The following is a 26,016-nucleotide window of genomic DNA, read 5'->3' as shown; positions in this document are numbered from 1 at the left end:
GCGCCGCCGGCCCCGCGCCCGTCCGGGGGCGAGCCGGGTGTCGGGGTGGCGGCGGCCGCGGTGGTGGCAGCAGCCCGGGCTCCGCTGGAGCCATTTTATGTTGTTTGATCGGAAGGAGACGATGGTTGAAAAGCACTTGTCCCAGCCCTGCGGCAGCGGTCCGCCAGGCCCGGCCCGGAACTTTTCTGCAGCGAGCGAGGCAGTATTTATTTTACAAAGAAAACTCTCGCCCCCCTGTGTCCCTTCTCGTGCTTTCTGCGCCTTGGCGGGCGGCTCGCTGCGGGACGGCTCGCTCCGGTTTGCAATAAGCAGTCACACGCACGGCCGATCCGATCGCCCCTCGGTCGCCGCTCCGTCCCCGGCGCACCCCCGGCCCCGACCCCCGCCCCAGCGCCGGCGGCACAAACCCGGCGTCCGGCGGCAGGCGCGGCCCTGCTTGTGGCGCTCGGATCCATCATGGCTTCCCCTGCCTTTCTGCCTGCCCGCTCCTTGTGTTCCTCCTCCCTGCGGCCGCCCTGTTTATATAGAGCCATTGCCGCTCTCTAATATAGACTCTGCTAGGATGGGAAGGTGCTTTCCAGCCCCACGTCACCGCCTCTCCATTTAAACACCACATCAGCCTTTAAATAGGGAGAGAGCCGCCGAGAGCGGGCTGGGAGGTGCGTGCATCGCGGCGGAGGCTGCCGGCCGCGCTTTTTGTCGCTCGGAGCCCGCTCGGGGTTTCGCCGGGTTTGCTCCTGCCTCGCTCCGCGCTCGGGGAGCGGCGGCGGCGCTGCCCGCGGTCCTCGGTACCGTGTGGCTGTGCCCTGCACGAAGAGGGCTCCGCCATCCTCCCAACCTCCTGAAAACACTTACCTTTTTTCTTCATTTTTTTTAAAATTTTTTTTTAATTATTATTTTTAATTATTTGTGTGTCTTTTTGTGCGTAGCGTGTAGTCCTGTGTACCCTTATGGTGTTCCAAGGACTTTTGCTGCTGGATGGGGAAAGGAGAACTTAGATGTTCTTATCCAGCATAACAAGGAGAGATGCAGAATTCGTTTCATGGCGTTTCGCCAGTGTCTGGTACAGATCTTGTACAGAAAGCAGCATTAATATTAAAGTTCTGTTTATGGGTCCTGGTCACAGATTGTGTGAATGATTGTTGTGTGCTCCTGGTAACTGAGGGTGATGCGGCATGCTGATATTTTGGAAGGTTTTGGAATTTTCACTATTATTTGAATTAATAGAATATTTTGTATACTACAGAGCAATATTCAGAAGCAAATGATACAGAGTTTCGTTTCCAAATCCAAAATCTTACCTGTAGCCTAGGATCGCGTGATTGCAAGGGAGTAGCATTGCTTTGCTATTTTGTCAACTGTTCTGAAGTAAAATGTGGGACAGCAGTGAGCCATTGCATGCAGGTCAGCTGCTGGTAGGATGCTTACTGTATGTGTGTGATCCAAATCTGCTAGCTGTTGCGCACACAAACTGCTGGCTTTCTTCTAAAACTGATAGGAAGGGCTCTTTGTCTCCACCGTAAGTTAGCAGTTTCATGTCTCTTTTTCTACCAAGTTATTACCTACTAGGAAAATACATCTCTGTATCGAATAATCTTCACAGTGCTTATAAATATCTTTGTTTCAGCAACTTGCTGAGGCTTATCAGTGCTGCATCTCTATATTAGCATAGCATAACTTCTGCACAGTGCTGCTGAAAGGTGCCTGTGTTTGATCACAGTGTTCAGAATGATACAAACTTAAAATGAGCATGATACCCATAGGTGTGCTTTAGTTTGAATCTCAGGGAAAGAGTACAACTTTGCAGCACTCTGTAAAAATAAGTTCTATAGTAATGATAACTTTACGTACTTCAGAGTTACGGAAGATGAGCAGGAATGTGTTGAAGTACTGGAGCAAGCTGATAACTTCAGCAAGCCAGATTTTGGGCCTGGTGTGTCATAGTGTCACATCAGCATCTGATCAAATTTGCCCTTTCTAGTAAGGTAATGTGGTAACAGTTCTATGCGGTATAAGGTTTTGCAGGTGGCAAAGGTAATTACCTTGTAAAGGTGTGACAGTGTTTAAAAAAAAAAAAAAACACCTCACATTTTATTTAATTGCTTACGGTGTAGCTTATGTGTGCCTCTTCTTTTACACTCTTCTTTGGTGTAATTGTGAATGAAAGCAGTTACCTCTGCAGTGTGGTGTTCTCGTTTCACGCAGCTCCTACCTGTATTCCCACAGACAGAAGAAACAGATGGGTAACATTTCAGGGATAACTGCAGAAGTAACTAGGAGAAAACCGCTCTCAGATGCACGAGGTGTGCGGTGTGTATTCCTTTGTAATGTGTTGGTTATTGGAAATGCAAACTGCCCAAATCCCAAGTGTTGTAACAATAATTTCAAAGAGGTGCAGGTTTTGTACCCTTGAAACTGATGGCATGTACGAAGTGCAGCCCCCAAAGGCATGTGGCATTGCTTAAAATAGCTCCCTGCTTGCTCTTCTGATTTGGAGTGTGAGTGCATGTAGCGGTCTCGCCATGCTCAGAGTTTTCTTTACAAGATGTACAGAGAAAGTGAAATATAATCATTTCCGTATGTTCCCAGAGGGAGACAAACGAGATTTCAAATCTTTTCTGTGTGTTTGTGGTTGCATCTAATAAATGAGGAATTTTAATTGTTGTCTTTAATCTATAGTAAGTGTTTGGAGTAGTGTTTATTGAAGAGTGATTTGAGTGTGTTTGCTCTTAAAAGGGCCCGAAGTTTACAGTAATGTGCTCTTTATGAGGGAGGTACTTTAATACAAACCAGATGAAAGCATGATTATTTTAATAGCGATCTTTTAAGTTTCTATTATGTTCTCGTTGCTTTCTTTGACTGAATGTGAAAATCTGTGACAGAATGCAACTCACCGGCTGCCCCACTGGGGGCTCGTTCAGTAATTGTGCGCCGATGTTCAGCTTTTGAGTAAGCAGTGCATGAAATAAATGACGTCTGTTCAGCTCCAGAGATGTAGGTAGTTTGTATAAACAACTCAAGCATCCCATAAATAATACTTAGAGCCAACAATTACTGCCTATCTAAAAAAATACAGTGCACTTCCTTTTTAAAGATCAGGGTTTAAGTTCTTAAATTCTGTAATTTTATGTCTAGTTTTACATCCATTGAATTAGCATTTTTTGCTGTTTTTCACCATTCTGCTATAGATGGCTCTTTAGAGAAGCACCGCTGGTCCATTCGTGGGTGTTCAGTTCAGCTGTGCACAGCCAGGGTTTATCTGAGCGTGATGGAAGGCTGTATGTGAAATCAGGAAGCACAGGGGCTCAGACACTATTTCATTATCAGGTGTAGATATTTTCCTTGTTCCTTCTGTTAATCATATCACCGTCAGTGTATTGTATCTTGTGATACCATGTGACCAGAACAGTGCAGTCTGCTGAGCTGTGAGGTCAGTTTGCTGTGCCTCAATGTCAGTGTTTTTTCTCAGGGCTTTATATTCTGAGCGATACTTGTAAACACACCTCATGGAAACACCTGGCAGGACGTGGTGAGTGCTGGTGGAAATCAGGGCCTGTTTGTGCTGAGTCTGCTTTATTAGTAAAACAATAGATGACTGAAGGAGAAAATGCCGTCTCCATCCTCCAGGAATTTCAATTGTAATTTCAGTCCTAAGGATGTTCGGATGACTTAAATGAAGCAGCTCAGGTACCTAAGGATAAGTGTATTGACTTGCAGAATGGTTTGGGCTTTAATACAATGAGGAACAATATGAACAATAGGTCAAGTAGCATTTCTGTTCTAGTTGAATTGTGTAAGCTATATGCAACTTCTTTAATTATAGGAATAATGGGACTTAATGACATTAAGTAGAATGTCTTTTTACATCTGCAATAAATTAAATCTAAGTGGAAAAATAATCCTGTTAATGATGCTTAGCATTTCTCACTGCACAGACCTAAAGTACTAGCACTCAAGAGAAGCCAATGTTTGAAAGTCTGCTTCAAATGTCTCTATAAGCACAAATAATGCTGTACCTAGCAGCTTAGATATAAGTATGCCATACAGTTTTGAAAGAAAAAGAATCTGTGATAATCTAGTGTGTTTTATTTCTTTTGGAGAAGTTGAGTTTAGGACATAGGCGCTGTAAGGGTGATTTTCAAGTGTGGCAAACATCCACTGTTACTTGAGGCCAGAAGGTTGCTGCAGAGACGAGTAAGAGGAAGGATGAATTCTGATGTCTTAGCTCCTTGATTTCCCTTGGCATATTTTAAAGCTGAAAGGTGGCAAACTGATGAAAACTAAAAGTAAGAAAAAAAGGATTGCTGATAGCATGCCATTTGCCAAAATGCTGAATTGTGGATTTTCTGACCAGAGTGACCTGGTGTCTTTTTGGTGCCTTTTTTTTTTTTTTTTTCTTTAAGAAAAGCTGTTGGAGCATGCCTCACAGACATTGTTTGAAACACTATGGGCGTAATGCACTAAGCAGCTTCCAGGAAACAGTATCCCGGTTCCAGGTTTCCAAGCAGGCTGTAATACCAGTGCACTTTAAGTTCCTACTTATTGGCTGCTCAGCTTTATTCTGGGCTGGTAAGCCACGTGCGTAACAGAGACATAGCTGTTCTGTTTTGTAACACGTGTGCAATGTAATCTTTAACATATCTGCAATGGATTCGGCACTTCAGGGGTGCATTAAGCAACTGTGTATGCATAAAGTAAATGCTTTGAGTGCAAGCAGTAAATCTGTGAAGTCCCAGCTGCGTGTGTCTTGCCATGTGTGCTCGGTGCAGACTTTCTGCTGGTGCACCTTAAGGACAGCCCTCCTGGAGTGCTGAACTTACTGTTATAAGGTACAACACCTGTATAATACAATTGTCCTGTGGTTTATGAATTAAATTTCATACATGAATTGATAAAGTTAAACATTTCTACTCTTTTTAAAATCATACCTGTGTTTTAAAATACATAGAGTGACTGTGGTTGGCAGGAGCATCTGGGCCAACCCAGAGCAGGGTGCCCAGGCCCCTTCCCAGGTGACTTTTGGGCATCTCCAAGGGTAGAGAGTTCACCACCTCTCTGGGCAGCCTGAAGTGAACTGACAGTTAGCTTTGCCAATGACAGTCTAGACATGAAATCAGCGTAATAGAATGTGTGTAGTTTTGCCCCCTGAAAAATGTTTACTGTAGAAACATAAGTACTGACTGCAAACAAAAGTCTGTCTCTCCTGAGATCCTGTCTTCAGTAGATTCTGTAATAAAGTGTGTTAAGAAAGGACACTTGTGTATTTTGCACTCATGCAAATATTTTTACATGTACACTAGCAAATGGGAAACAGATTCTCTGAATGGAAAACAATCTTGTTTTCCTTGTTTGAGCCACACTCCTTATGGCTTGAAGTTTCTTTTGTTTCAAAAGATATCAAACGGTCCCTTCCCTTTCCATCTTGTTAGAGCTGTTTGTGCTTCCTTGGATGTTTTAAGTCACTCAGAAATGTGCAGTGTATTCTGTAGTGACTTTCAGAGGTTATTTTTTTGGAGGGTGGAAGGATGGGGGGATCTAATGTTACAGTGCTAAATTTCTTAACAATGAAAATAATATTAACTGCTTATTTTTTTAAAGCCTAAATTATACAGGTCTGTAATCGAAGATGTCATTAATGATGTCAGAGAAGTTTTTCTGGATGAAGGAGTGGATGAACAAGTTCTTATGGAACTCAAAACAGTAAGCTGAAAGTGTTTTTTCATAGACCGATACACCAAATGTTTCTTGGTCCTGCCTGTTGTACACAGTAAAAATGCTGACTTTTAATTAGCGTAGCAATATTCGTCTACATATTTGTGGCCCCATATCACTTGGATTATACTATTCTATGAAGATATCTGCCCACCTTGTTTACTTTCCCTAATTTGGCATGTCAAAACTTGACGTAAGCTAACAGCAGACATCTAAATCAACAGTGTAACCATTTCAGTCCCTTAAAAATTATATCTTCTTAAAAAAAAAAAAAAAAAGATGTTTATTTTAGAGGTAAACAATCCCAAAGGTTCCTATGCTGGAAAAATAAATGTGTCCACTCTACTTGATGTTTTTGTCTTAGTGAAGAAGAGGAGTGTGTCGCAGACGTGTTCTGTAGGTCATGTCAGAAAAGATTTGATGAAGAAAGAGGCAAAGAAGGAAAACAAAGGAAGGCTTAGGGAGTTCTTAGCAGGGCTCAGCAGTCCTGGGTGCCCTCACTTATTGAATACTTAATGCTTCTCTGTTTTTGTATTTTTGTGATTGTGGCTTTCTTGGGAGAATTCAACTGACATCAAGAACTACAGGGCTGGAGAGGCTGAGTTTGATATCATGGGAAAAGCTATCAATACTCGTGCAGCTTGATATGATCTTGGGTGTACTAGTAGTTTCTACTGGTATGTTATCAAGCAGTAGTCTTCAAGCAACTTTTATTGAGAAGTTCTAATAAAACTCTAATAAAGAATAGATTTTTCTGATTCATGCTTCTGTAAGAGCTATTATGGTTCTTATACAAATGGAAGAAAAAAATGAGTGTTAAAGCTTAGACTGATTATTTTTAGCTATTTAATTCTTCTCATTAAAACATTACCTATGTGGAGTTCTCTCCTCAATCTGTATTTGCTCAGAGGCTTTTTTGGCTAAATAGACTGCATAAGATAAACAGCGAAAACAAATTTAACTTCTTAGTACTGGCTCTATTTTTACAAATCCTGTCAAGTAAAAATCTACAGAGATTTCTCTTTCTTTTCTCAAACTAGCTGTGGGAGAACAAGCTGATGCAGTCCAAGGCTGTAGATGGCTTCCATTCAGAAGAGCAGCAGCTTTTGTTGCAGGTGCAACAGCAGCAGCAGCAACAGCAGCAACAACAGCATCATCACCACCACCATCACACACAACCTCAGCCGCAGCAGACTGTGCAGCAGCAGACACAGCCACAACAGGTTCTTATTCCAGCATCTCAGCAAGGTCAGGCTTACACTCTAACCTCTCTGGTGAAAGATTCAAATTAGACCAGCTCCTTAATTAGCAGGTTCTATATTTATGGGAAGGATGTTTACCTTGTAGATAACCTTGGGCCTTTATGTGTAACTTTGTCTCTGCTTGGCAATTTAATCAAGTGGGCTGTTTTGATGGAAAAAAAAATTGACATTTCTTTTAGTCATGAATATGCATAAGATTTTGAAAAAGTTGAATTCTTTCTACATAACTTATTTTTTCAGAATACGTGACTTCCAGATTGTGACAAAAATCCGTGAACAGCCTTTTAATTTCAAGACAATATACATAAGCAGTTGACAATTTATTCACAAGATAGTAGTGCCACTAGGAGCAAATTAATTTTAAAAACAAAGAGTTGGTTAAGCAAAAGTGGATGCTAGGATGTGAAAAATACTCTAAGTACATATAGGATATGCTTTTCATATTAGAACAGGTTTTCAGTGAAAAGTGTAATGGCTGTTTTTCTTGCAGCTTTAGCAGATTGCGCAGTGGGGGTTCAAGGTACATTTGGTTAGCTGTAAGAGTAGTGTTTCTTGTAGTGATTGTTTTACATGTTCTCCATTGATAATGTAAGGAAAACCTTTTCATGAATTATTGTATTTTTCAAATGAAATTGTAAATACTACTGGATTTTACTGCTTGCTTACTGCATAAACAAATCTGCTGCTCATGAAATGCTCAAGCTGAGTTATCAGTATGCTATTACAGTGGTTGCATAAAAATATTTATCTGTGATAGTGAATCAGGATCTTCAATCTTTATCAAATTTCATAGATCAGGGCCTATACTGACGTAAACACAACAAGGAACTTTGAACTGATTTTCCTCTCCCTCCCAAAAAAGTTTGTATTCAAAACAGAGGAGACCTAGTGTGAAAGGAACTTGGGTTTTTTTTTTGTTACGTTACTTTTTTTTTTTTTTTTTTTTTTTTTNACGTAAACACAACAAGGAACTTTGAACTGATTTTCCTCTCCCTCCCAAAAAAGTTTGTATTCAAAACAGAGGAGACCTAGTGTGAAAGGAACTTGTTTTTTTTTTTTTTTTTTTTTTTTTTTTTTTTTTTTTTTTTTTTTTGCTGGACATGAATCAGTTGGGACTGCTGGAATAAAATTTGTTTTGAGATTTCAGACTCCTAAACACAAGCATCTTGAAATGAGCTAGTAACAGTTGGCAGAGTCTGCAGATGTTTTTACCTGGACCTCTAGTGGCTGCTTATATGAATAGCTGTGACTCTGTGACCGCATTGCCCTCCAGTAATATGGAAATCCCTGTCCCCTGGATCTGTCTTAGGGTGGAATATGATCCTGAATACCGTAATATATTTAAAACTGATTTATTGTTGCCCGACATTGTGGCTTAAGACCAAATGACAATGTGGAAGATAAGTGAATTTGGATATTAAAGCACTTCAGTCATGGATACTTCCAGTTTTACTAATTGCGTGAATTCTGTTTTCCATGGGGGAGGTGATGTAGTGTGGCAGTTGGGTGAGTTGGTGCAGTATTTCCTTTCATGGGTTGGTGCAGCCAAAGAGAGAGACTGGAACAACAGTCAGTGGTTCCTGCTGTGCTGTGTGTGACTCTGGTGCATGGTCGTGATTTTCTGAAAGTTGGAGAGTTGACTTTGGATCTTGGTGCAGGACTGTGGGGCTTTTCTCCCCAGAATCTTTCCAGAAACACTGTTACCTCAGTGTTCTTTAGTGCCCTTCATTACAGGATTGGATTGAGAGTACTGTATTGATGATTAGTTCATATTGCTTTGTCATATTCCAGTTTGCAGTCACTGATGTTGGAGACTTTTGGACACTTCTGCACTTTTCTGTGATCAACGTATTACTCACACAGTTTAGCTGTCTATTTCCTGTAGCGCACCAAAATGATTCTGAGACAGGTGGTTGATGATATTTCATCTGCTACACTAAAACGTCAGTGAAGATCACAAGTTTAACAACTATGCTAACAAGATCTAACTGAGACTAAGTGCTGTGTCCTGTTAACTTGCTCTTCCTCTTGCAGCAGTCCTTGCAATACGTTTTTGTGTGTGTGTGGGGGGGGGGGTTTGTTTGATTGTTTTTGAGAGTTGATCGCTGGTAGTTGAAGTTTTTGGAGAACTCTGATGCTGGATATCAGCAAGTTTATTAGAAAAATACTGTAATAGCTTTCATTTCAGAAATACATTTAAAATTTTACTTTACGTAGGGTCAGAGAAGATGATTGAAGCCATTGAAGTAAAATCTGTAAAAGGCAGAATAGCCATACCACATCTCAGAGCTGCTGTTGTATGTTGTCTGGAGAGTAGAACTTGTAAGACTGAAGATTGCTCAGTAGCTGCTTTTGCTGTGAAGCTCAGCTATTATTGATATTTGTGTGATGTCTTTTCAAAGTTATTTTGGTTTGGATGTTATTTTTGGCAGACTGTGTAGTATTCATGAAGTGCTGTATTTTTCCTGTTTCTAGCACCTCAGCAGCAGGTTATTGTGCCAGATTCCAAGCTGATACCGCACATGAATGCATCAGGCATGGTAAGAAAAGCTGAAGCTTGTACATCTATACACTGTCATTATATTAGTTGCTTTGACTGAATAGTAAACACAAATCTGGTATTAGTCATCAGATACTTAAAAGCAGGACACGTTGATAAAACTGTCTGTCATCTTTCTGAGTTCTGCTGCTGAAATGACAGTCTAGAAGTAACCAAGGACTTAGCTTTAGTAACAAATTTTGGGCTTACATGGATCCTCTTCTTTAAGTGGGTGGTTGGACTGGATGATCTTGGAGGTCTTTTCCAACCTTGGTGATTATATGATCCTATGATTCTAAGTGTGGTAAGCCTAAACTTTATTTAAATTAGAAATTGGAGTACTCTTGGTGTAAATCTGCATGATGTACTTGTTGCATACTAATGCAACACTATTAGATGATACAGACATTGCATTTGCTAGATACAGGAAACAGCATGAACTGTTCTGAAGTCTAAGCTTATAGCAAATGAGGGATTATTTAGGAACTCAGATCCACGTTTTCTGGTTATGTTATTTAGATTCATTCATTTACAGGAGAATATAAAACAGTGTCTTGTCACTTATCCATTTCTCTCAGTTTTTATCTCTAGAGGTTAATTTTTTTTTTTTTAAATGACCTGGCTTAGTAAAAAGCGTATGTATATAGATATATATACTTGGTTCTTGAAAACAACAGGTAATAATAGTTAAATATATTAAAACCAGAATTTATTACATTTTTACAACTTTTCTGGTAAAAACAAGTGAAGCAATGTGTCATGATTAGTCAGGGCATTGGCAATTGCGTAACCTTCAGTTCTCCATTACCTGCTTACCTTATTATAGAAAAGAATCTGAACTTCATTACTCAAATAGAAAGATTTACTCAGAAGCTGAGAGGATGCTATTATCTAGCTTTTTCTAAAGCATTTTGCAACTATTTCAATATAATTTGTAACTTCCGTAGGGCAACAATTAGACATTTTTTTCTCTCTTTTTAAATCTTGTTGATGGATATTGCAAAAATGAGGCTGAAGGGATTTTAAAACTCAGGTTCTGTAAAAATGCGAAAGAATTGTAAACTGCAGAAGACTACTATTCAGTAAATACTCTTTTATAGAACTGTGTTGGAATATGTATGTGTTTCTAGTAAGCTTTTAGGTTGGTATTAATGAATGTATCTGACCTTGAATATCTTGGAGAACAGCGACTAATGAGAATTTATTTATCAGCCTTTGGGATATGCGAATGCAGAAAACCACTTTTAAGTTTTTCTTGTTTTTCTGTTATTTTGGAAGTGGTATTGCTACTATATGGGTCAGTCAGTAAGGGCAGATCATGTTTCTTATTATCAGGACTTTATGTACTCTACCCAGTAATGGAGTTTAAATCCTTTCAGTAGCAGAGGGCAATTTCTCATGGTTCCTCTGTAGTGAGGAAAGGGACGCTTTTCAAAAGGTAACTGCAATAGACGCTTGAAGTAGAAAAACTTCTGGAGAAATCCGTGTCCCTATATGATTTAAGGACTTAATGCAGATTTTTGTGTTTGGAACTCATGTGAATTGCATTAAAATTTATTTTCCATAAGACACACTCATTACCCATTGAGAGTCCTTGGATTTCTCTTCTAACCAGCTGTCTTGAGAGAAAAAATAAGTAATTCTGTGAGCAGTCAGTATGCTGTGTGTGTATATTCACTCAGAAGAATTGTGTTATTTGGAACTTGAAATGTAGATCATTTGTAGAATGAAGAAAAGTGCAAAACTGATTGCTACTCCTTGTGAAATAACACTTGTGAAATAACAGTCAATAACACTTGTTAAAAAGCTTTTCCTGTATTTCAGAGTGCTGCAGCCACTGCAGCTACATTGGCTCTTCCTGCTGGTGTTACTCCTGTTCAGCAAATACTTACAAATTCAGGTAACTGTCTTAACACTGAGGTCTAATGGTGGTTTTGTGGGTGCTTGGGAGGGAGAAACTATGGATTTTACTTGCTGCCATGTATTGTTGAAATATCAAAATCTGGGAATCTTCACTAGACTCTTGGACTGTTGCTCACTGACTGATCAGTATTACGAACCTAACAGATTCTGTGCGAGCCTTCCCTGCTTTTTAGACATGTGCATGAAGACAGACATTGCTGTCACTTCCCTTTGCATATTTCTGAGTATTGTGAGGCATGATGTGAGCCGTGTTGCTAGACAGGTGACGGAAGTGCAGGATAGCTTCATCTGTAACTGCAGATAAGAAGTGCCTTAATGATTGTGCTATGCTCATGCAATGGAATTCCTAATTTTGTTGGCAATGCCAATTTTATTTTAGATTTATCATGTGTATACACTGTTATGCTGTATGCTTAGAATATAATATAAATGTGACTTTCATGAACAGCTTAACTGATGCTTTATGTGAAGCCATTCCCTCTACTCCTGTCATACGTTGGAATATGTCTTAGGTCCTCCTTTTCAGAGTTGGAGGCCCGCTGTAAAGGCATGTGAGTCTTCGACATATTTTGTAAAGAATAGGTGTAAAATAATAAAGCTATAGGGTAGTCAAAGAAATAGAGTAGAGATCAGAATATAGGTATTGTGGAAAAACGAAGGAGAAATGGATAATGAAAATAAGGATAGACTTTTCAAAAAGATGAGTGCACATTAAAATTGTAAAGACATTTATGTATAGAAGAATTTCCCAGAATGTGGTTATCAAAGGGACAAAAGTCCCAGAAGGGGGGTGCCATCTGATTACACCTTGGAAATACCACAGCACTGGATAAAACTTTAGTGATGTGACTACGTGTGCTTCCTGTTTTGGTATGTATTCATGTGGATGTTGTGTACCTTGACTTCAGCAAGGCTTTTAACACTGTCTCCGGTAACATCCTCCTGGGTAAGCTTTGGAGGTGGGGGATTGATAGGTACGTGGTGAGGCGGATTGAGAACTGGCTGACCAGCAGAGCTCAGAGGGTTGTGGTCATTGACGTTAGGTCTAATTGGAGCCCTGTAGCTTGCAGTGTTCCCCAGGGGTCGGTACTGGGCCTAGTACAGCATCTTCTTCAGTGGCCGGGATGAAGGGATAGAGCACACCCTCAGCAAGTTTGCTGATGGTACAAAGCTGAGAGGAGTGGCTGATACACCAGAAGGCTGTGCTGCCTGCCATTCATTGAGACCTGGACAGGCTGAGGAGCTGGGTGGAAAGGAACATTAGGAGGTTCAACGAGGGCAAGTGCAGAGTCCTACACCTGGGGGGGAATAACCACACACATCAGTAAAGGGTAAGGGCTGACCTGGAAATGATCTCTGCTGAGAAGGACCTGAGTGTCCTGGTAGACAGTAGGTTGACCGTGAGCCAGCAGATACCAATGGTATCCTGGGGTGCAATAAAACGAGTGTGACCAGCTGCTCAAGGAGGTGTGTTCCTCCCCCTCTATTCTGTCCTGGTGAAGCCATGTCTGGTGTACCATGTCCAGTTCTGGGCTTTTCAGTTCAAGAAAGACAGGGAACTTCTAGAGAGAGTTCAGCAGAGAGCTACAAAGATGATGAGAGGCCTTGAGCATCTCCCATGTGAGGAAAGGCTAAGTAACCAGGAGCTGTTCAGCCTGGCGAAGAGAAGACTGAGAGGGAAATCTTATCAATTCTTAAAAGTATCTAATGGGTAGGAGTGAAGTGGATAGTGCCAGGCTCTTTTCAGTGGTGCTCAGCAGCAGGAAAAGGGTCGATGCACACCAACTGGGTTACAGTTCCATCTGAATATGAGGAAAATCTTCTTTTCTGTGACGGTGACAGAGCACTGGAACAAACTGCCCAGAGAGGCTGTGGAGTCTCCTTCTCTGCAGATATTCAAAACCTGCCTGGACGCTTTCCTGTGCAGTGTGCTTTTGCAGGGAGGATTGAACTAGATGATCTCCAGAGGTCCTTTCCAACCCCTACAATTCTGTGATTCATTTGTACTCTGCCTGTATAATTTAAAATAGAAAACATGAGGTAAGTTCATAAGTAGGAACTAATACTTGAAATACTGTCTTGCTTTAAAGGTTTAATCTTGGATTGCATACTTCACAATGATAGATAGCGAACAGCTGTATTAATGCTTCATTTCTGGCACAGCTGCTATAGCCTGGTATCTTTTCATGGGTGAAAACAGAATACAATGCTTTTTAATTGTTATCAGTGTTCTTTCAGGAAATAGCTTTCTAAACTAAGGTAATTTTAAATGGAGATATCTGTTCTTTGATTAATTTGGTGTTTGTTTATCTTATTACAGGCCAGATCCTCCAAGTAGTTAGAACTGCAAATGGAGCTCAATATATCATTCAGCCACAGCAGCCAGTTGTTCTACAGCAGCAGGTCATACCACAAATGCAGCCTGGTGGTGTACAAGCACCTGTTATACAGCAGGTAAAGAAAAGAAATTAATAGGTACACTTGAAAGTAAAAAGCTGATAGTAATTTTTAAATGGGCTTGCATTTTTGCAGTCAAATTTAAACAGTATTCAAAGACAGAAGTAGTATATTTGAAGAAAGATTGCGTTAAGGATGTTCAAAGATGAAACATTTTGAAATATTGTTTCAAATGTCATTTTTATTCTTGCAAGATTCAAACTAGCATTGGTTTAAAATTGCTTTTGTGTGGGTGCAATGACAATTACATTACGTGCACAATTTTAGTCAATATCCTTTTGCAAATGTATTCATCAGTTAAATGATTTTGTGTTGCAGAGCATGTAGCAGAAAATGCGTTTAAAAACAACCAACCAAACAAACAAAAAAATCCAAAGCACAAAAACACACCAAACTTGGACATTTCATTGCTGAATACCGTATGGTTTTTTTTTGCCAGGATTTTGTTCAGCTACTAGGTCAACTGTGCATCCAGATTGTGTAGACATTGAATCTATTATTGTGTCACAGTTCTGCAGCTTAGACATGAATAATGATATGTAGTGAGTTTCAGGTTAAGTATTCTGAAAAGAAATTTAAAAAATAATCCCCTATTTGTGTTCAAATGTTATTCCACTGTGCTTGGAATTCGAGTGCAGAAAAACACCAAGTAATTAGGGAAACTATGTTATTGAAGATTTAATTACCTGTCTAATATAGATGGAGTATTAGTAACTTGTTCCTCTAATTAGTCCAAGTCAGATTGATATGCTTAATTGTCTTCTGTAAGTGCTGTGGTAGTCTGGTATGTTACCAACCATCATACCATTCCATCAGGTTTTGGCTCCAATCCCTGGAGGGATTCCCCAGCAGACAGGAGTGATTATTCAGCCTCAGCAGATCCTGTTTACAGGAAATAAAACTCAAGTCATACCTACAACAGTGGCTGCCCCTACACCAGCTCAAGCACAGATTCCTGCAGCTGGTCAGCAGCAACCACAGCAACAACAGGCACAACCACAAGCACCACTTGTTCTCCAAGTTGATGGAGCAGGAGACACATCATCTGAAGAAGAAGAAGATGAGGAAGAAGACTATGATGATGATGAAGAAGAAGACAAAGAAAAAGATGGAGGTGAAGATGGCCAGGTTGAAGAGGTAAAATTAACATTATTTCAGAAGATTGCAGCATGCCTCTATTTCATTTTTATTTTTTTTTTCCCCACAGTACTTAAAGGAAAACTGTAGGCCTCAAAGCCTCAAATTCCCATAATCTTGAAAATACCGGTATTATCTGTGTACGGTAGTTTCTTTATATACCAAACTGACGTGGTGGAAACTGTGTATTATCAGAGCACCTTGAAATGCCGCTGGTATGGCAGGGGATGACAGAAAAAACTGTTAATTATGATGAGTGCCTTTTTAAAGTCTCCAACAGTAGTATTTCTGATGTTATGGAAAGGTCAGCCCTGATATCATGAATCCTTCATAAGCAAATGGAAATAATCAACTCAATTTGGGACAGAGTGCATACCAAAGCCAGGTGGTAGGAGGAATGACAAAAGGTGAGAGTATTTCTAATACAGCAAGGGGACAAATAGATGTGGTGGTTTGGCCTGCATCTTACTGTTAGGTTGCCTTATATTATACTAGAGGGGGCCTGAGAATGAAATTTGATTATAAAACATATTTTTAAAAACACATCTGACCTTGATTTAACTAAGTCTGGAGTTAGGAACAGGAGCAAATGTTCTTAGTAACTTGCTTCATAACACTGTGTGTTTAGTTTAGATTTTCCATTTACTTGGTTTTGGACTTTAGACAGTGGTTCTTAGCAAGTTTTCTTCTGTTGCACCGAAGAACACCACAGAAAAAGCTAATAAGCTAAGAGTACTTTTATTGCAGTTCCTGGCAGGAAACTTTGTAGTCCCTAAATCTATCTATAAAATCCATTTTGAACAGGTTAGATCGCTTACACAGTTCTCTGCAGATTTTCTAGTTATCTTAAGATTTAATTTAAAATCCCAGCATGAGGAGCATTTGTAGCATTTCACCATCTCTATCGCCCATGCATTATGTGCTGGTAAAACTTAAAATTTTTATCAAAGAGTTAAATTGGATTTTCTGTAATACATCTATAGTTGTGTCAAACAATATTTTCCTAGTAGAAGAAGTTTTGTCCACATCGCTCTTTCCATTATATTGATAGGTACTGATGTCAGTCTTGAATGTGCTGATAGTTGCTTTATTAAGTATAGGTCATTATGCTTCAATATTGTGTTCTTTAATGTAGATTTTTTAATATGCCAAGGCTTTATTATTGATATGCCAGAGACCTCCCATTGTTTTTGCTCCCAGCGTTCATCAGCAGATAGTTAAGCAATTCCTTACAACTTAATTATAACCGTACTTAGAAACCAGGAACTCTGATGTACCTTTTTCTTCTCTCACTTCCATTTTCATAGTATAGCTTATATATTTTAGGGCAGGTGGCAGGTGGGAAGATAATGATAAAGTGGAAAACCTAAGAAAAGCCATTTTGCATTTATTAGTGGTTGTTTTAAGCTTTTAAAATAATTGCTGTTTAGATGAGGTGGAGAAAGAAGAAGAAAAAAAGATTTTTGCAGAAGCCTTCTCACGTACTGCATGGAATGTAGTGCATCAGAGTTCTATTTTGACAGACACTAATGGTCATGTGCTTGAGGAAAGGAGCAAGAATGATCTAGAAGAAGTATCCAATTTAGATACAAGCTTTAAGACAATCCTCTTAAGTACAGGTGGGAAGGTCATGCAGGGTAGGAGAAATGAGACTTACAGTTCAGTAGTGATACTTGTAAATACCTTTGTGGTGTCATTTGGTAATCTCGCAAGACTGTACAAGTCTAAAGAAATAGTAAAGAGTAGAGGAAATGACACAACTTGGAAGACTTCTGAGGTAGAAGGACTGCTTGTAGAAAGACAAAAAGTTGAACGTAATTTTTAAGGAAAGTGAAAATACTTATATCTGGAGAAGTTATTTTTATGTATGTATGCATCACCTTAAAATATCTTTTTTTCCTCCTCTACAAACTTCCTGCTTGTGTTGAGATCTGTTTTCATTTGCGGTACATTAGACAAAGATAAGTAAGTAATGGAGTTTCTATTTCTAATGGAATGTAGAGAGTGATATGAATAATGTTTTATTTGTACTATTTAGATGCTTTAGAAAAAAAGAAAATACACGTAAGGATAAATTTTTGTGGAGAGATATTGCAAGCACTAGAACTTCTAGAATAAAGGAATGAAATCATGACACACCACAAGCATTTTCATGTGACATGATGATGAAAGACTGCTCTGCTCATAATCTGTCTTGAATGTTGAAGCTGGGCGCTGAAATTGGTAAGGACATCCCCTTAGGAATCGTGTCATGGAGGGCAGAAAGGAAATGAACATGAGCCCTCTGCTGGAAAGCTTTATACTTCACACCTCAAATGCTTATGTAGGTTCATATCAACAGACTGTAGCCTGGTCTGGCAATGAGTAATCTAAGTAATGGCTGTAACTTTACTAAACATTGCAACTTTTCGCATGTGTTTCTTTCAGGAGCCTCTTAACAGTGAAGATGATGTGAGCGATGAGGAAGGACAAGAACTGTTTGATACGGAAAACGTTGTTGTGTGTCAGTATGATAAGGTAAGACATAAAACAGAATGCAAGAAATCTGATTTCTCTTATTCCTTCAAGTCATAATTTTTAAGTGATGAAATATCTTTGTGTGATAGTTTAGTACAGGTAGATCTGTAAGGGTTATAATGTGAATGTTAATATAAGAACTACCAGTCATTTATATGAAAGGTGAGGGTGTTTTTGTTTGTTTGGTGCTTTTTGACTAGACTTGGTGGTATTGAATAAGGCCTAGAAAAATTTGGTTCAGTTTTTTTCTTCATCATACCTGTCTGTGATCTTTAACAAAAGGTCAGTCATCTGTGCTCTGGAGAAGTGAACTATCATAAGTAAGTTTTGTAGTTTACTGTAGCCATAAATTAAAGTAGTAGTCATCAAGATTTAGGCTTAGTGGAAAATTGCTTATTGATCACTAAAAATTTCCCTTCTTGATGGCTGAATGGTTTTCAGAGGAGAGTGTTCTTTCTGCGCTATTCATTTTTTTTATTTTTATTTTCAGAAAAGGCGATGTGGAATGCTTTTGCTTAGTTTGCTTCAAGTTCTGCTGAACTCTCCTGTCTTCTCTAGAATTACTATGTTATTTCTGTATGTTTGCCCCACGTATTTTGGGGCAAACATACACTTGGCAGTACAATACAGTACATACACTTGAGTGTACATAAATTCACATCTTGGAATTAGTTTATGTTTGTCCGAAGGCTCTTGGAGGATTTTCTTTCTTTTCATGTGTGAGGTGACTTGGAGTATGAAGAATAAGGATACTTTCTAAAGCAGAAGAAAGATTGTTGAATTAAAAAGCTCTACATTGCAAAGAATGACTTGAATAAAAAATCTTCAGTTATTTCTGCATTCTGCTCTGACTTTCGTATTTCAAAAAGAATTCAAGATTGAAGAAAGTAGTATCAGTATCTACAGGCTAGCTATCCTTCTTCTCCAGACTATAATCAGAAACTGTTAGTTTGGAAACAGTTCATGAAAGTTATGAGAGACCTCAGAACAACAGTAAGGAAAGCTAGTTGGGAGCTGCTAGAGCTGAGCAGGAGCAACTACTGTGAAATCCTCACCCTCTGAAAAGAACTTAATAGGGAAGACTGTCCATCTTGTAGCTCTAGAGCCATGTGTTCACTTACCAAACAACCACTGTTCAGTTTGTTTTCGTAAAATATGAAAACAGTAGCTCAGCTGTTCTGAGCAGGGTTCTCTCTTGCACAATATGTTGTGTCCTACAACAGCAGGTACCTCTGGCACAATGAGATGAGGGCAGACAGGTAGCGATGCTCTCAAAGAACATCCCACCACCCTTCTGTGATCTGTCTCTTGAGAGAGATAACAGTGGCTTTACATGGTCAAGAGATGATTGTTTTTTGAATCCTATTAAAGTTAGTCTTACAAGGAGAAATTTCATAGCTGAATTATGTGAAGTGTGCAGAATTACATCGTTTTGAACATGTTAGTTTTGTGATATCTATCAGTTCTTTGTTTAAAAGAGTGTCTCCTGTTTGCTTTCTTGGTACTTTACATATTGTAGATCATCATATGCCTCTCTTTCCAAAATCAGAGCTATACTTTGCTTTGCTGCTACTTGTACAGCTGTCCAAACATTTGATTATTCTTTCTTTCATTCTCCAGATGTATTGTATTCTTCTGTATCCTTCTATATCTTATTTGGTATAGATAGATAATGTTGATGGAGGATCAGAGATATTCATGTTATTGGTGAACCTTCAATTTATCAAGTTGTGTAACAGTTTTGTGTAGTGATTCATGTGTGCTTTTGACCCCACTTTACATAGAGCTGATGACATCAGTCTTCTAGAACACTTGGATTTTCGAATTCCTGAGTTGTAATGGTCAACTCCAACCTATATCTTTTTTCTGTCTGCAAGTTATAATTGTTTTTTTTCCTATCATTACAACTATCACATACATTAAATGTCACCATTACTTTGTTACACTATGAGCTGGGACTGTGACATCATTCTGCAGCTGTTCAGTAACTGTTCTTTGTATGATCAGTCATGTTTTGTCATTTTCCAGGTGATTAGTGAATTCTTAAACTGTCTTCAATCTTACCACCACAAATATCTTTTGAAATGATCTCATTCCACTGTCATAACAGATTTCTTAATCTTGGTTTCCCATCATTTATCAGTTATCTATCAGAGAACTTTCTTTCTTGCCTTATGGCAGCTCAGATGCGTCTGGTGAGAGATTTCTGTTAAATGCCATTTGGAAGTGAGAGTATAAAAGTCAGACCTTTTCTTGTTTGCTTACTTGCTGATGCCACTAACTTATTTTAGCTTAAAGTAACCACAGAGCAAATAATAGTACAAATAATTGTTAGAGTACTGTGGTTCTACAGGACTAATAATAGAGGATGAGACTTTCTGTCCTTTATGAAACTTGGAGAGTTGCAGTTGGGCTTTCTTGACTTTTATGTGCCTATTGTAAAATTTCCTTAACTTTTTTTTTTATATCACTTACTGACAGTTTTGTGTTCAATCTGTTAGAACTTAAAATGATCTTTCTCTCTTTTGGACAGTATTTCACCTCTCTGAAAGATCCTCACTTTCTTTAAATATCTAATTGTCGTACTGCATAATTGTTCTAATGATTCTGTCATTCTTTCTGATGGCCTTTTTGATAGGTGGCATGGATTTATTTGTTCTGTGCTTACAGTATGTCTTATTTGAAAACAAAATAAATAAGAGAACCCTAAAATATTCTTCTGTCTTTATACTGAATTTAGAACTGTTGTTCATTCTTTATCTTGTGCCGGTGGGAAGATGTATTGTAAAGAGAGTATCCGTTATAATCACAGAATTGTAGGGTTGGGAAGGAGCTCTGGAGATCATCTACTCCCGATTTTGTCACAGACTGTTATGATAGGGACTCACTGAGGAGCAAAAATGAATCTTTTTTTTTTCTTTTCTGTTCTAGTATTTCTTGTGTTGTTATTGATACTTGGACTGTTCGCCCAGCTTAATCTTACAATTTTTTTTTATACAAAGTCTTAAACACTGAGATACTTTGAGAAGACTGTATAGTTTGAAGCTGAAGATGAGGTGTGTTGAGCACTCAGCTTTGTTCCATCATCCCCCATCTGGAGATCTTACTTTTCTCACCTGACACTTTAAGATAGAATTGAAATGTAAATCATATAAAATGACATACCATTGAGGACAAACTATAGAATATAAGATTTGCACATATATGCATTACCAGCTGTACTATCTTGTGCATTTTTTTTACCATAGAGATTTTCCAGACTGAAGTCTTACAAATAATCCATTTGCCCTTTAACCAGTGCTTAACATTCTGAATCCTAAAGTCAAACTCTAATAATTTAGGTAGAAAGTTAAATACGTCTACTGTCTATCTGTACGTGAAGTAGTCAAACTAGTTTGCAAGCAAAATGGAATTTAGACAACGGAAGCAAAGAATAAACTTAGCGTTGGACTCTTTCAGGGCTAAGTTTAAAACATCAGTCTTTGTTTCGGTGTTTGAAATAGAAATATCTGTATTTCAAGTTGCGTTTCATGGTATGTTGTAATCACAGATAATTTAATAATATTAAAACAGTAGAAGTTGATATATATTTCTCATGTTTCCTTTCCAGCCATCTCTAAAAGCATTTAAATGCTTTGGGTTTTACAATATCTTTGTGTTTGCATGGTTTCTTGACAGTTGTTGTGAGAATTTTTAACCTGGTTTAAAAAATGCAGTTGAAAATACTGCTAGATCTATCATTAGGATTTCTTTTCCACAGCTAAATGCAGAACTGATTTTCAGTATGTTTATAGTAATTTAGTAATGTGTGTTATTTTCATTTTTCTTGCTGATATAATTTACTATATACTTCATGCATTACTGCCTATTTTTGATGCAGAGTATGCTTCAACTTTTTTCCGTATTTTTAGATCCATAGAAGTAAAAACAAATGGAAATTTCATCTCAAGGATGGCATCATGAATCTTAATGGAAGAGATTATGTATTTTCCAAAGCCATTGGGGATGCAGAATGGTGAAGTTTTTAAGACAAAACAAAAACTCCCTGTAAAAGGAAAAAAATGTTCAAAAGCAGGAAAGGTTGAGACTTGGACATATTCTCCAACCAAAATGTGTTTCTGCACATGAGGCGTAAACAAAAGTATTGGAACAAAGGTAAAATGTGGCAACAAAGACACTACTTCAGATGAGCAAGCCATGGACTGTAGCAGCTATAGCATTGTCTGGGAGCTGGTTTTGTGTGTTAGGAATACCTTAATTATCAATTCTACATACAGGTACCTACAGCTGGTATTTAGCATGTAAGGCTTTGTCCCCCCCCCTTCTTCCCATGGTTTAAGATTTTAAAATACTTCCAATGATTGAAGGAACTCTTCCCTGTGATAGATTATTAATCTGAAAATGCTTATTGTGTGTACAAATCTTTGCTTTGAACACTTCCTTTTGGTAGTGAGGATGGTCAGAATGTTACTTTGACTGCGTGCAAGCTTTGTACAGATGGGTAAGAATTAAGGTGTTAAATTTTAAATAACTTGTATAAGGAAAATATTTTTAATTCTGATATGCTCATTAATTATAATATCTATTTGTTGTTTTCAGTTCAGTTCCCCGTAAGCCAGTTGTTGTTCCTAGCAGTTATAAAATGTTAAAATGATCATTTATATTTCAAAGTTATTTTAATTTCATGTAAGTGATACTTTTCATTTAGGACTGTATTTTTTTTTTTTTTTTTTAAATACTAAGCACCTGTAGCTCTGGGCTCCCCCTGCCCCAAAGTCAGACTGCTTAACTTTTTAATTGTATTCTTGCTGTTTGGTGGTGGTTTCAGCATCGTTGAACTGAAACAAATAATATAGTTTCCATTGACTTCTTCAAAGGCTTTTTGGAGGGCTTCTGATTAAAATACGTAGGTAATTGCATATCAGATGCATTCCTTCATGTACTTCCAACATCCATAGTACAGACATCCACTAAATTTTTAATATAGAAAGTAACATTAAAACTATTAAAATCCTGGCTGCAGCTCTCTTAATCAAAGATCTGCTTTACTAAAAAGTATAGCCATAAGTTACTTGCAGTAGTTAATCTCTCTAAAGTTTCCAGGTGGCATGTAATTTTGTGAGGAGAGCTGCACGGCTTTGAGAATGCAAGTTTTGTTAAAGTATCTGTAGACTGACTTGGTAACAGAAAATCAAAGTTAGAGGCTCTAAATCTTGTGTAGCCACTTTCTCATATGTCTTTTCCAGAGGTATGGTTTTGTGATAATTTTTCTTTTAAGCAACAAGTTTGCTTCCCTCTGCTTCCCCTTCTCACCTGAGAACTGAATGTTTTTCTTCATGCATTGGTATTCTTGCAAATTCTGCTTTCAGAAATGCAATTACTTTCGAATGAGGAGATGGACATTATACCTGAGAAACTGTTGAGGAGAGAATGTCCTTGTGGCTCACCATTTCAAACGCTTTTCTTTCCCTGAGTCCTTGGAAGGGCCATGAGAAGAACACAGCATACATTATTTTGCTTACATTGAGAAAGACTTGCAGAAGCAGACAGTTGGCCCTTAAGTTCTGCCCTTTTCCTTTCACTCTGGGGAATGAAACTTAGAAAACCTTATTTAATGAAGTCACAGGTATACTTTAGCAGTATATAAGCACGGCCCTAATTTTAATTCTCTCTGATTTACTTGCCTTCAAGTGTATTCATAATCTCAGTAGTATGTAAAGAAACAAACAAAATCTTCCAAATACATTACAAAGAGGGTTTCTTTACTGTGATTTTGTATACCTGTGCTCTCAGTGATAAAGAATAATACTGCCTCTAGGCCATGCCTCAAGCCGTATGGTTGTTGGTAAGCTGTCTACATACATAAGCTTTATGAAAAGTTAATTGATATTTTTTCTAATCCATTATTTTGTAATGTCATTATTTAGAGTACATTTTTGGCTTGGGGCTTCAATGTCTCTCAAACTGATCGGTGTTTGTTCTCTTCTGAACACAGCAGATATTTTAGTTGTTATTATTTGTACCACTGTTGACACTTCTATGTACAACTGCAATGAAATCAATAACGTACCAACTAATTCCTTTCTTCTCCTTTTCCATATCTATTACCAGTGAGTCATAAGTAGTGGACTTAAGAAAAACTCCCATAACTGCACAACTAAACCAACAAAAGGAAAAAATCCCTTTAGCTATAGATTCCCAATGAGACTATTGGAACCCAAATTACTTGGACAACACTTTGTTTTCATACATCTTATAATTTTTTTTTACCCACTTGTGCATACTAGGAGCTACATAGCCTTTTTATTTATTTTTAAGGGATAGCAGAATTTTAAAGGTAACTCAAGTTTAGACTGTTCTGAAGGATGTCTGAAGCTATCTGAACTTGCAGTCCTTTGCAAGCTAATTGTATGATATGCTTTTCAAATAACTTTTGTCTTCAAATACAAGTACCTGTGAAGTTTTCTGTAAGCCAGTCAAACGCAAATATACCAAACTGTGCTCTTATTTCTACATCAAGTGTTCCTTTTTTAAATCAAAAAGCATGTTTTAATTTTATTTTATTGTAGCAGCTTGCTGTAAGAATGTAGTTCGCTTAATTTTACTATTGTACTTGAATTTTAATCATGGTTTTAACAATGTAACTGAACAGACCATTTCACTAGGTTCCACAGAAACCATTCCTTCAGAGGGCAAGGGATTCCCATGTTCATAGTTCATAAATGATTTTTTTTTTCCCTTGGAAATAGTTTTTGATGCTGATTATATTTTTTCTTTTAAATAGTTCAGTATTACGGAAACAATTAATGATTTCAAGAGGACTTATTTAAAATTTGCACAGATAATGGAGCACCTTTTTATGACAAAAAAAATGGGGAAAGATAACTTCGTAATTGTAACCATGATGACTGATGGAAATTTGCAGAGCAACAGGGCAAAATTGGTACTCTTGTGCTTTTTTTAGTTTGCAGAATGCCTGTTTTGCCACTATGACCATTTTTTTTTCCTGTTGGATTTCTGAAAGAGTAAATTTCCTGTAGTGCTTCAGTCATAAAAGCAACTTTTTTGCTCTAACTCTGTTGGGTTCTAGTGTGTGCAATCATTTAAAAACATCTAAGTTGAAAACATGTTCAAATACGTTTTCTTTTAAAGAGATAATAGAAAATTTAGTCACATAAGGAACTTTATATTGGACTATTTAAATAAAATATGATTTTATTCCCCTGAGTTGCTCGTTAGTGACAAGATTTCTTTGAGGCTTTGTACTCCTTATTCTTACATTGTACTCACAAGTTGCATTTGAATTTCATTCAGCTTCCTTAATGCAACTGAAAGTGGTAATTATGGTCTGAGTTATTTCCAAGGTTATGATACCTGATTCTGTAGTACAGTTTCTGGAAAAGAGCAAAGAACATGTTGTGTCATGTAACAGATTTCTTTTTACAAATGGTTTTCTATTTCTGCTGCAGAATAGAGGTGCTAATGTAAATTTCATTGAGTCTGTGAAAATAATTTCACCATTTGACAGCGGTAATTATGTCACCATAAAGCATTACTAGAGTAAAAATCCTCAATTCTAGTGAAGCAGCTGGAGACCTTGTTAAATAAAGTGCATTTTGATTCAGTCTCCTCAGTTTGTTTAAAACAAAAACAAACAAAAAAATCCTTTTAAAAGAAAACAGACAAAAATTCTTCCCAAAGCAAAAGCTTCCCATCAACTGCAATAAGATGATCAGGACATGAACAGTAGTCTTAGGATAATGCATACTGATATTGGGCTGCTTTACACAACACCATGGGATTTGTTGCGTGCCACCCCCTTCCCTGCTCCACACACACAACTGAAATCAGAATTATTTTCAGACTTAAAGAGTAATGACTATGAAAGATGAAGAAACTTGCACATTGTTTTGTATTGGTGTCTGGCATTTAAAGTCTTGTTTTCCCATTGCTGTGATTGGTTGGGAAATGTGTAAAAAACAGTCAATTGGTTTCCCTGTTGTCCACTTTTTTTTTTTTTTTTTAGGGAATTCATGCAATGTGTCTTTTAATTATTATTTGGCAGATTTGACATTGTGGAACAAAAGGAGCTTTTTTAACAGGATGAACTACCTTGGGTTAGCTATATGTACACTCATTCAATGAGACATGTTCCAGAATGCATAGGGTACCAATAGAATATGGAGTGGGGGAATATCCTTTTTTGCTGTTCTGAGCTACTATTGTCAACTGCTGTTGTACATATACTGTTATGTGTAAGGGGGTAAATATATTTATTATGTTTGTAAAATTCATTCTGTACAATTGCAGATCAAGGTTGCTCCTCTGTGATATACAGGATATTATGTTTCAAAGGCCATGCTTGGAATACAATTAGAGAACTTAGTATTTTGATGTACTAAGACCTATTTTAAGTTTAATATTTTGCCTTTGCAAAAACTTTAATTAAAGATGTTATTTAAAAATGTT

At 37.9% G+C, this 26,016-nt stretch overlaps 1 protein-coding gene across 1 annotated transcript in view; it reads left to right on the top strand.

Moving 5' to 3' along the window:
- GTF2A1 (general transcription factor IIA subunit 1) overlaps nucleotides 1–26,016 on the top strand; it is a 26,666-nt gene extending 650 nt beyond the window's left edge. The window contains exons 2-9 of the mRNA XM_021400920.1: nucleotides 5,599–5,700; nucleotides 6,753–6,960; nucleotides 9,450–9,514; nucleotides 11,338–11,413; nucleotides 13,757–13,890; nucleotides 14,710–15,030; nucleotides 17,458–17,547; nucleotides 21,459–26,016. Of these exons, the coding sequence (XP_021256595.1) occupies nucleotides 5,599–5,700; nucleotides 6,753–6,960; nucleotides 9,450–9,514; nucleotides 11,338–11,413; nucleotides 13,757–13,890; nucleotides 14,710–15,030; nucleotides 17,458–17,547; nucleotides 21,459–21,566 (1,104 nt within the window). The 3' untranslated portion in view covers nucleotides 21,567–26,016. The remainder of the gene's footprint in view (nucleotides 1–5,598; nucleotides 5,701–6,752; nucleotides 6,961–9,449; nucleotides 9,515–11,337; nucleotides 11,414–13,756; nucleotides 13,891–14,709; nucleotides 15,031–17,457; nucleotides 17,548–21,458) is intronic.

This window comes from Numida meleagris, chromosome 6 (genome assembly GCF_002078875.1).
Source record: "Numida meleagris isolate 19003 breed g44 Domestic line chromosome 6, NumMel1.0, whole genome shotgun sequence".
In the NCBI taxonomy this organism is placed as follows: domain Eukaryota; kingdom Metazoa; phylum Chordata; class Aves; order Galliformes; family Numididae; genus Numida; species Numida meleagris.
The sequence above is the reverse complement of the archived record's forward strand: the minus strand, read 5'-3'. Positions and strand labels throughout refer to the sequence as shown.